Here is an 11,336-nt window from a genome sequence, read left to right on the forward strand (position 1 = left end):
GTGGCACATGCCTGTAGTCCCAGCTTCTCAGAAGGCTGAAGTGGGAGGATTGCTTGAGCCCCCAAAAGATGGAGGTTGCAGTCAGCCAACATTGTGCCACTGCACTCCAGCCTGGCAACAGAGTGAGACCCTGTCTCAAAAAAAAAAAAAAAAAAAATTGCTGGTCACAGTGGCTCATGCCTGTAATCCCAGCACTTTGGGAAGCTGAGGTCGTGGATCACCTGAGGTCAGGAGTTTGAGACCAGCCTGGCCAACATGGTGAAACCCCATCTCTACTAAAAATACACAAAATTAGCCAGGCATGGTGGCACATGCCTGTAGTCCCAGCTACTCGGGAGGCTGAGGCAGGAGAATCCCTTGAACTCGAGAGGTGGAGGCTGCAGTGAGCCAAGATCTCACCACTGCACTCCAGCCTGGGCAACAGAGTGAGACTCTGTCTAAAAAAAAAAAAAAAAAAAAAAAAAACTTAAAAAAATTGATGAAAGAAGTTAAAGACCTAAATAAATTGAAAAACATCCAGGTTCATGAACTGGAAAACTGTACTAGTCAGAGTTCCCCAGAGAAACAGAAGCGAAAAGAGATAAATATAGGCAGTGAGATTTATTATAAGGAATCGGCTCACATGACTGCGGAGACTGAGAAGTCTCAAGATCTGCAGTTAGCAAGCTGGAGAACCAGGAGACCAGCGGTGTAGTGTTAGTGTAAGTCTAAGACCCAAGAACCAGGAGAGCTGAGTGTGTAAGTTCCAGTCTGAGTCTGAAGTCCTGTGAACGAAGAGAGCTGATGGTTGTCTAAGTTCCAGTGCCAGGACCAAGGAAAATCAATGTCCCAGCTCAAGCAGTCAGGCAAGCAAAGTTTCCTCTTACTCAGCATTTTTGTTCTATTCAGGTCTTGATTGAATGAGGCCCACTACCCACATTAGGGAGTTCAAACTGCTCTACACAGTCTACTGATTCAATGTTAAGCTTATCCAGAATCACTCTCACAGACAACCTAGAATAATGTTTGACCAAATGTCTGCAAACATACCTCATGGCCCAACCAACTGACACATTAACTTAACCATCATGAAGACAGTATTTTTTTTGGAGATGGGGTCTGTCTCTGTCACCCAGGCTAGAGTGCACCTCAGCCTCCACCCTATAAGCTCAAGTGATCCTCCCTCCTCAGCCTCCCAAGTAGGTGGGAACACAGATGTGTGCCAACTAAGATTTTTTGTATTTTTGGTAAAGGTGGGGTTTCACCATGTTGCCCAGGCTGGTCTTGAACTCCTGAGCTCAAGCAATCCACCCATCTCGGCCTCTTCCCAAAGTGATTACAGGCTTAATACTGTGAAGGTGGCGATGCTACTCAAAGCAATTCAAAAGTTCAATGTAATCCCTATCAAAATTCCAATGGCCCTTTGTGTGTGCGTGTGGCTGGGCGTTGGGGGGACCTCTAGTGAAAATCAGAAAACCTGCTAGACAAATTCTAAAAGAGCTGCCAACACTTTGGCCTTTCTTGCAGAAATAGAAAAGCTGATCCTCAAATTCACACAGAATTTCAAAGGACCTGGAAGAACTAAAACAACATTGAAAAGAAGAACAAAGTTGGAGGACTCACACTTCTTATATCAAAACTTAGTATTAATCCAAAGCTACGGTTATCATAACAGTGTAGTACTGGCATAAGGACAGATACATAGACCAATAGAATAGAATTGAGAATCCAGAAATAAACTCATATCTATGGTCAACTGATTTTCAACAAGAGTGCCAAGACCATTTGATGGGGGGAAAAATCATGTCTTCAACAAATGGTATTGGTACAACTGGATATCCACAGCAGAATAATCACACTGGACCCCTACCTCACACAATACACAAAAATTACTCAAAATGGATCGACAACCTAAATAAAGAACTAAAACTATAAAATTCTTCAAAGAGAACACAGAGATAAGTCTTCGTGACCCTGGATTTGTCAATGGATTCTTAGCTATGACACCAAAAGCACAAGCAACAGAAGAAAAAAATAATAACACTTTTGAGCCAGGCATGGTGGTGTGCACCTGTAGTCCCAGCTACTTGGGACACTGAAGCGGGCTGATGTATTTTTCTTCATTAAAAGGCATTATCAAGAAAGTGAAAAGATAACCGGTATACAAATTCAAGAAATACATACATCAAGAAATACAACAAGAAATACACAGTGCTGGCCGGGAACAGTGGCTCATGCCTGTAATCCAAGCACTCTGGGAAGCCAATGTGGATCACCTGAGGTCAAGAGTTCAAGACCAGCCTGGCCAACATGGTGAAACCCTGTCTCCACTAAAAATACAAATATTAGCCAGGTGTGTTGGCGCGCGCCTATAATCCCAGCTTCCTGGGAGGCTGAGGCAAGAGAATCACTTGAACCCAGGAGGCGGAGGTTGCAGTGAGCCGAGATCATGCCACTGCACTCCAGCCTAGGCGACAGAGTCAGACTCTGTCTTGGGAGGAAAAAAAAAAAGAAATATACAGTGTACAAATTATCAAGAAAGTGAAAAGACAATGGGAGAAAATACTTTTAAATCATTTATCTGGTAAGAGTCTAGCATCTAGATGATATAAAGAACTCTCTTTGAACTCTCTTTAAGTCAACAACCAAAAAACAGACAACCCAATTCAAAAATGGACAAAGAACTTAAAAAGATATTTCTCCAAAGAAAATATATAAATAGTCAGTAAGTTTATGAAGACACTTAACATTAGCCATAACATTAACATGGCCAAATCAAAATCACGATGAGATGCCACTTCACACCCATCAGGATGGCTATTATCAAACAAAAACAAAAAATAACAAGTGTTTGATGAGGAAAGAGAAAAACTAGAACCCTTGTGTATTGCTGGTGGGAATATAAAACTCCCCCAGCAACCTTGGAAAACAGTCTGGCAGTTCCTCAAGAAGTTAAACATAGAATTACCGTATGAGTCAACAATTCCTTCTAGGTATATACCCAAAAGAACGGAAAACAGGTACTCAAGTACAAGTATATGAATATTCATAACAGAACTATTCATAATAACCAAAAGGTGTAAATAACTCAAATGTCTGTCAATGGAAGAATGGACAGGCAAAACATATCTATACATACAGTGGAATATTACTCAGTGATTAAAATGAAAAACTAATACATGCTACAACTTGAACAAATCTCAAAAACATTACAATAAATGACAGATGCCACACATAATAGGTCACATATTGTATGATCCATTTAGATGAAATCTAATGGACAGAAAGTAGCTTGGTATTGCCAGGGGTTGAGGGCATGGGGGAATAGGGAGTGACTGCTTAATGGTTACAAAGTTTTCTTTCAGGGTAATGAAAATGTTTTAGAACTAGACGGAATTGGTGATTGCACAATATTGTGAATATATTAAATGTCACTGAACTTGTACACTTTAACTTTTTTTTTTTTCGAGACAGAGTTTCACTCTTGTCACCCAGGCTAGAGTGCAGTGGCACGATCTTGGCTCACTGCAACCTCTGCCTCCCGGGTTCAAGTGATTCTCCTGCCTCAGCCTCCCAAGTAGCTGGAATTACAGGTGCTCACCACCACATCTGGCTAATTTTTGTATTTTTTAGTAGAGATGGGGTTTCACCATGTTGGCCAGGCTCGTCTTGAACTCCTGACAGCCCCACTTTAAAATAATTTTATGTTACATAAATTTTGCCTCAATTGAAAAAAAAAATCACCTGGGTGCAGTGGCACACACCTGTAGTTCCAGCTTTGCAGCAGGCTGAGGCAGAAGGATCACTTGTGCCCAGGATTTTCACTTGTGCCCAGGATTTTCAAACAGTAGTACACCACGATCATGCCTGTGAATAGCCACTGCACTCCAGCCTGAGCAACACAGCAAGACCCCAACTCTATGAAAAAACAAATGAATAAGGAAACCTGTATACACATCCCCACACAGAAGGAAAAAAGGAAGGAAGGAAGGGAGGGAGGAAGGGAGGGAGGGAGGGAGGACACCAGAAAGTACTAACTTGGTCAAGAAGATTGAAAAAGAAAATGTTGTTTAGAAAACGTTCTTTAGAAAACCTTCTTAGGGTTAAAGTGCCTACCAGCCATCATGTAGCATGCAGCTGGTACTTACTGAGGCAGATCTTTAGTTTGGTTCTGTGTGTCTGATATTTTGACCCGTTTCATGTAGAAAGCCTAGATGCTGGAAATAGTGCCATGCAGCCCAGACTCCAGCACACATCAGCCTCCTGGCAAATCCCAATCTTCCTCAGCATCAGTTTCCAGAATGGAAAATGAAGTACACCAAAAGCTTTGACAGCCCTGTATGACTATCAAAGGAAGTATTGCAAACAGAAATTGTTAGCAAAATGAAGAAATGCAATAGAAATGAAAAATACTGGGACTTGCCTGCCCAACTAAACTCCTCTAGAGTTTACAGTAAAAATACTGATATCCTGTGTTATAGTTTTGGTTTTATCACTTACTCGCTGTGTCACTTTGCAAATTCTACTTCCTGGTCATACCAAATCTTCTTTCATAGAGTGCCTATGAGGGTTCAATGAAAAGTTATTAAAATTATTAAAGTTATTAAAGTGCTACATAGTCAAGTGGTAAGTCAGAAACTTTGGTTTTAGAAAGGCTTCTACTAAAGTCGGAGAAATGTTATGCTTCAAGTCAGAATGGCTTGAAGCCACAGCTCTGCTACTTATAATTTAATCATGGTCATAAGCTGCATTTCTCATCTGTAAGATAGAAGCAAACAGACTTCAGTTTAAAATCTCATACGAATAAAGAAGAAAAAGAGATAGGTACCATGGCTCACGCCTGTAATCCCAAAACTATGGAAGGCTCAGGCGGGAGGATCACTGGAGCACAGGAGTTCAAAACCAGCCTGGGCAACATAAAGAGACCCCCCCATCTCTACAAAAAATAAAAATATCAGCTAGGCATGGTGGCACATGTCTGTAGTTCCAGCTACTCAGGAGGCTGAGGTAGGAGAACTGCTTGGGCCCAGGAGGCTGAGGCTGCAGTGAGCCATGATAGAGCCACTGCACTACTCCAGCCTAGGTGACAGAGTAAGACCTTGTCTCAGGAAAAAAAAGAAAAAAAAAGACAAAAGAAACAAAAGGAATAAATAAATAAAATAAACCTCATATGAGGCCCTTATAAGGCATACTAACATCTGAGGTCGGGCACGGTGGCTCATGCCTGTAATCCTAGCACTTTTGGAGGCTGAGGCAGGATGACTTGGTTCATAAGTTTGAGACCAGCCTGGGCAACACAGAGAGACCCCATCGCTACAAGAACTTTTAAAAGTAACCAGAGGCTGGGCGCGGTGGCTCACGCCTATAATCCCAGCACTTTGGGAGGCCAAGGCAGGTGGATCACCTGAGGTCAGGAGTTCAAGACCAGCCTGGCCAACATGGTGAAACCCTGTCTCTACTAAAAATACAAAAATTAGGCGTGGTGGCGTGTGCCTGTAATCCCAGCTACTTGGGAGGCAGAGGCAGAAGAATCACTTGAACCCGGAAGGCGGAGGTTACAGTGAGCTGAGATCACGCCACTGCACTCCATCCTGGGCAACAGAGCGAGGTCCGTCTCAAAAAATAAAATAAAACAAAAGTAGCCAGGTGTGGTGATGCACGCCTGTGGTCCTGGCTACTCAGGAGGCTGAGGTGGGAGGATCGCTTGAGCCTAGGAGGTCAAGGACAAAGTGAGCTATAATCACATCGCTGCACCCCAGTCTGGGTGACAGAGGGAGACAGCCTGCCTTGGAAAAGTAGGCTGCTGAGCAGATTCTGATTACATAAAACCACTCACTGCCTTTCAACCTAATCTGCTGCTGCCTAGTCAGTCCCTCTGCAGGCCTCTGAACAATCGGCCATTTGCTGGAGCCCAGACTGGTCCACACGGCCATCTCATTATTTGGCTTTTGCAGAAGCTGTTATTGCCACCTTAAGCTCTGTAGCAGAATCTGGGAACCAATCTCCCTCAATCTCCTGTCAGCTAAGAGTTAGTCTTGCTCAAGTCTGTATTTTCCAAGTTTTGTATATTGAGTCTGAATACATTGTCACTGGAAAAGTGTTTTAGAAATGAAACAGGTGGGGTTAGAAACTTTGTTCCAAAAGCAAACAAAAGGAGGAAGGTGGAGATAACAGCTGGACTGGGCAATAGACACTTTTGTTGTTGTTATTTGGTTTTAAGATAGAGGACAAGTGCACGGTAAAATGGAAAATGCAAATTCTAAATGTAATATGCAAATGAATCACCCAAGAATCTTGTCAAAAGGCAGAAACTGATTGAATAGGTCTAGAGTGGGGGTACAGGCAGTGGTATGCTGATTGGCAGCGTATGCTTGTTTCCTTGGTATAAATATTCCCACCTTGGCACAGTTATCAACATGAGGTCATTGAACGCAGAGCTGGAAAGAGATGTACAAAATTAGCTGGAGGGGCAGAGCAAGCTGGCTCTAGCACACTCAACTTTCTGCATTTCTAAATCCTAAGGGATGTGAATGCCGCTGGTCTGTGGACCACAATATGAGTAGCAAGGGAGAAGACAGTGAAGGTGTCTGGGGGTTAGACTAAGACTAAGGAGAAGGGACATAATAGAAAGAGAAGAGAGACATCATCTAGATCAGAGTTTGTCAAGCTCAGCACTATTTTATACAATTTACACGTAACTCTGTTTTGAGGGGCTTACTCCTGTACACTGCAGGATGTTTAGCAGCATTCCCGGCTTCTACGCACTACATTCCAGTAGCATCCTCCCTCCAGAGTCACAATCAAAAAGTCTCCAGACATTGCCGAATGCTTCCTATATTACAAAATCTCTCCCTGGTAAAAACCATTAATCTAGGTTTATCCCTAAGAAATGAAAGCGGGAAAAAGGAAGGGAATCTTTTCCACCGAAATAAAAGAAAAGAGATGAGATGGCGTAGGGAGAGGGGGACAAAACATGAGGCAGGGAGCTCTTTTTAGACATCAGCGAGCTCAGTCAAGTAGAAAAGAAGATTATCTATTTAGAAAGACTGTAGGAAGGACTGGAAGTTTAAAACATTAGGAGAGTTCTAGAAAAGGCATTACAAGAGTAGTGGAAAGTCTGTGATCCAGGGCAATGGGCCCATCAACTATGAGACAGGACCAGGGGCGCCTTGGGCTCTTGGGGTCAGAACTGCCTAGATACAATTCCAACTGTACCATATCCTCACTGGGTGACCTTGGAAACCTCATGGAGTTGTGTCAGTACTGACAGAATGCTATGTTAAGTTCTGAGCACAGAGTCTGGCACATAGTGCATGCTCAATTAGCATTAGCTATTACTATTACCAGCATTATTTTCCTTGGTAAGTACTTGCTTCATTTTACTATTAATTTCTTTGATGAAACAGAACACATGGAGAGATCTCGCCTGGTAAGATGTTATTTGCCAGTAAGTCTTAATACTGTTTGCAGGCCGAGGCGGGCGGATCACGAGGTCAGGAGATCGAGACCATCCTGGCGAACACTGTGAAACCCGGTCTCTACTAAAAATACAAAAACATCAGCCGGGCATGGTGATGGGCGCCTGTAGTCCCAGCTACTTGGGAGGTTGAGGCAGGAGAATGGCATGAACCCGGGGGGCGGAGCTTGCAGTGAGTAGAGATCGTGCCACTGCACTCCAGCCTGGGCAACAGAGCGAGACTCCATCTCAAAAAAAAAAAAAAAATTCTGTTTGCATTTGGGGGCAGAGGGGCATGAGAGTTGTGGAACCAATCACTGACTTACTGATGTTTTAAAAATCAATTAATGAGACAAAGTAAAAGGAAATGAAAGGTCAATAAATCAAGAGAAAGCAAAAAGGACATTAAATTTTCGCTGAAACTGGCAGGTTTTTATAGGGCTTCAGCTGACATAAAGAATGTGTGATGTGAACCCTCAGTACAGCTGCCAAGAATGACAGGTTTATAAGAACCAAACTGACTTCAAGTTGTTTCTCCTGTAATAGTAAACTTTGCTGCTATCGAAGTCAAGAATTGATTAAAATACAGGAATCTGTCAGTATGTAATCTCTTTAGATATTGCTGCTATCGAAGTCAAGAATTGATTAAAATACAGGAATCTGTCAGTATGTAATCTCTTTAGATATTCGAATACCAGTTTGCAGTCTAGAGGATTTAGTGAAATCATACAGTGTCTACTCTTCAGATTCGAGTCCATACTGACAGCATATTTCAAGAGTACTACATATTTCTCTCACTAAAATTCTTGGGAGGCCATAAAGGGTTTTGTCTGTCCTGTGTACAACTGACCAATAAGGAAAGGGAAGCAGTCTAGGCTTTAAATAGCTTCTGAGTGTCAGGGAAGGATAGCTCTCCTCAACTAGAACAATGAAATATCCTTTAAGGAAGGTAGAATGCCTCAGAGAGTTCAAAATAAAAGAATCCATCCTAACATGAAACTTACCAAGATGAGGAAGAAGTTATTAAAATCTTTCCTGTAAGATCAAAAGGTACTTTTCCTGTAAGTTCCTTCAACCTATCCTGTTAACTTTAAGCATTTTATTAGCAAAAATAAAAGGGGCAAACATTATCAAGCATTCCAAGCTTATCAGCTTTCTGTATAGGGCAAATCACTGGGAAGAACAGTAAATGTCATCACTCTGCAGGTGGCCAGGAATCAAGAGTACTCCAGCCAGCCACAGCCACTGGAGTTCCAAGCCTTCCCAAAATAGCTATGACTTACATACAAATGCTCATCAAGTAGCTCACACACAAACTCTCAAATGGAGAATGCTGAAATAGGGTCACTACTCAAACTGCGGCAGAGGTAAATGAAGATGCCACTGATTAATAGGCACATGGTCTTAAATGACTGAGCCACGACAAATTTAAATCTGACTTCTCTCCCTTAAAATACTCTCTTCTCTAAATCAATATGATAGTCTCCAAACTAAAATTTTCCCATGTTTTTAAATCACTGTGCTAAAAACAAATAGAACTGATCTCTGAAGCCAGAAAAAAATCTTGACACATTTCAATAGGCACTTGTGAACATCTAACAATAATATTTCCATTAGAAGTCAGTGCATGATACTTTCGTTTCGGAGCCCAGAACCTGGAAGTATCTTTTTCTATGAGTTTTAAAAAGTGCATCCAGGCTGGGCGCTGTGGCTCACGCCTGTAATCCCAACACTTTGGGAGGCCAAGGCGGGCAGATCACGAGGTCAAGAGATCGAGACCCTCCTGGCCAACATAGTGAAACCCCATCTCTACTAAAAATACAAAAATTAGCTGGGCGTGGCGGCACGCGCCTGTAGTCTCAGCTACTCGGTAGGCTGAGGCAGGAGAATCGCTTGAACCCGGGAGACGTAAGTTGCAGTGAGCCGAGATCGCGCCACTGCACACCAGCCTGGGCGACAAAGTGAGACTCCGTCTGAAAAAAAAAAAAAAAAGTGCGTCCAGACTGGGTGCGGTGGCTCACGCCTGTAATCCCAGCACTCTGGAAGGCCGAGGTGGGCGAATCACCTGAAGCGGGGAGTTTGAGACCAGCCTGACCAATATGGTGAAACCCCGACTCTATTAAAAACACAAAAATTAGCCTGGCCGGTGGCGGGCGCCTGTAATAGCAGCTACTCAGGAGGCTGAGGCGGAGGATGCAGTGAGCCGAGATCGCGCCACAGCACTCCAGCCTAGGCAACAGAGGGAGACTCCGTCTCAAAAAAAAAAAAAGGGCCTCCCTGCTAAATACTACTGGCCTTCCAGACAAAACAGTAAAAAGGTATAAAAGGATTCTCACCTGAGGGTATCTGTCTGCCAGCTTTGTGTGACAAATACAAAGTTTCTCATCTCCAAACTCGTATTTGAATAACTGGCACAGATTTCCCGTTTTCTCTTGAAAAAGTGCAGTACTTGAGGGGTGAGGAGGTGGTGTTAAGTTATAACATTCCCAAGTAACACTAGAAGACATGCTCAAATTGCCCTCTTCCCAAGTTTCTTCATACAGACATTAGCTTTTCTCTCAAACCAGGGTTCTTTCACTCTCACCAGATTCTTAGATCAGAAGTCCTTGTATTGATTTCAATCTTCTTAGACTTCGGGAACAGGAGATCATTATCAGTAGACTTTCTATTCATCACGCAGCTCCTCCCCCTCCTTAAAAATCTAGAGTGATGAAGGCAATAATTGGGGAGGCTGCGCTGTTTTGTTTTTTAAAGCCGGGTGGAGAGGGAGGGAAGTGGTGGTAACTGGGACCCCTGGTCTTATAGAAGACGGTGATTAATTCCGGACTTTAAGTGAGATAACTTCGGTCTGCTTTAACCTTTTAAAAACGCCGCCATAAAACTGATTTAAAAGTCAAAGCAAAACAAAACAAAACCAACCAACGCTGCCGCTTTCGGAAGTTTCTCACCCCGGTCGGGGCCCAGGAGCGCTCACCTTACTGATCCCTGCGGCGGAGAACCCCACGTCCAGCCCTTTATATTTGGTTTTCCAAAATCTGGAAATCCCCCTCCAACTTCAGCTCGCCCACGGACGCGAAGATGCAGTCCTCAATCTCCGCGGCCCGAGCCCCGCAGAGCCCTTGGCCTTCTCACCCACGCTCGCGGGCGCACCCCCTGTCCCGCCCGGCCGGGGCGCCCTCCGCAGCCCGCAACCCGCAGCCCTGCAGGCCCCGCACCCTCCCCTCAGGGCCTGGAGCCCGCCCCCAGCTCCCGCTCGCCGCCGCGGAGCCCACCGAGCCGTGGCCGTCTGCCGCGCCGGCCGCGTCGTCCTGCTGCAGCTCCGCAGTCATGGCCGAGGCGCCCAGCCGCGGGTCACCAGTCTCCCGCCGCAGCCGCCGCCGGCCCAGCCTCTCACAACTAGGCCCCGCCCCCACCCTCCACCCCGCTCCGTCCCGCCCCCGCCCGCAGCGCGCGCCGGAGGCCTGGCCCACATGCCCCGCCCCCGGCATGCGCGCGCACGCAAGGCGCGCGGCCCGGGGCCGAACAGTTCTGCGTGCTCCCGCGCACGCCCGGCTGACCAGACGTCGGTCACGTGACCCCCGCCCCGCCTGTCGCTGTTGGTCAGCTTCACAGCCCGTGGAAGATGCGGGCCGCGCTGCTAGTGCCCGGGAACTGGGTTTGCGAATCTTGGGAGCCGCGTTCTAGAGTGTTCTCCGCTCTCTGCCCTCAAAACCTCATTTCTAGGACTGACCTCTGGCTCCACCCTCCCCACGGGCGAGTTAAAACTGTTCCCCCGCCGTGGGAAACTGCCGAATGACCGTGGAATAAAGGATTTCCCACCAGGCTTTGTAGCCATTTCCAACTCCAGTGACATGAAAAAGTGTTCACCATCTTTAAGGAGAGAAGGAGAATGAATGCAGTC

At 45.0% G+C, this 11,336-nt stretch overlaps 1 protein-coding gene and 1 non-coding gene across 28 annotated transcripts in view; both read right to left on the reverse strand.

Moving 5' to 3' along the window:
- USP28 (ubiquitin specific peptidase 28) overlaps window positions 1–10,851 on the reverse strand; it is a 76,765-nt gene extending 65,914 nt beyond the window's left edge. For 5 of the 27 annotated variants that reach the window (XM_054525121.2, XM_054525116.2, XM_024255653.3 and 2 more), the window contains exon 1: window positions 10,708–10,845. In XM_054525121.2, the coding sequence (XP_054381096.1) occupies window positions 10,708–10,764 (57 nt within the window). In that variant the 5' untranslated portion in view covers window positions 10,765–10,845. Of the gene's footprint in view, window positions 1–3,743; window positions 3,872–9,771; window positions 10,136–10,409; window positions 10,602–10,707 lie in introns of those variants that run through there. The other 22 variants (XM_024255647.3, XM_024255646.3, XM_054525103.2 and 19 more) reach the window with 13 other exon arrangements.
- LOC112135604 (U7 small nuclear RNA) lies at window positions 1,429–1,491 on the reverse strand. The gene has a single exon (XR_002916864.2). It is a non-coding gene; the product is annotated as a U7 small nuclear RNA (small nuclear RNA).
- Window positions 10,852–11,336: the final 485 nt, after the last annotated feature.

The sequence above is a fragment of the Pongo abelii genome, chromosome 9, assembly GCF_028885655.2.
Source record: "Pongo abelii isolate AG06213 chromosome 9, NHGRI_mPonAbe1-v2.0_pri, whole genome shotgun sequence".
Classification (NCBI taxonomy): domain Eukaryota; kingdom Metazoa; phylum Chordata; class Mammalia; order Primates; family Hominidae; genus Pongo; species Pongo abelii.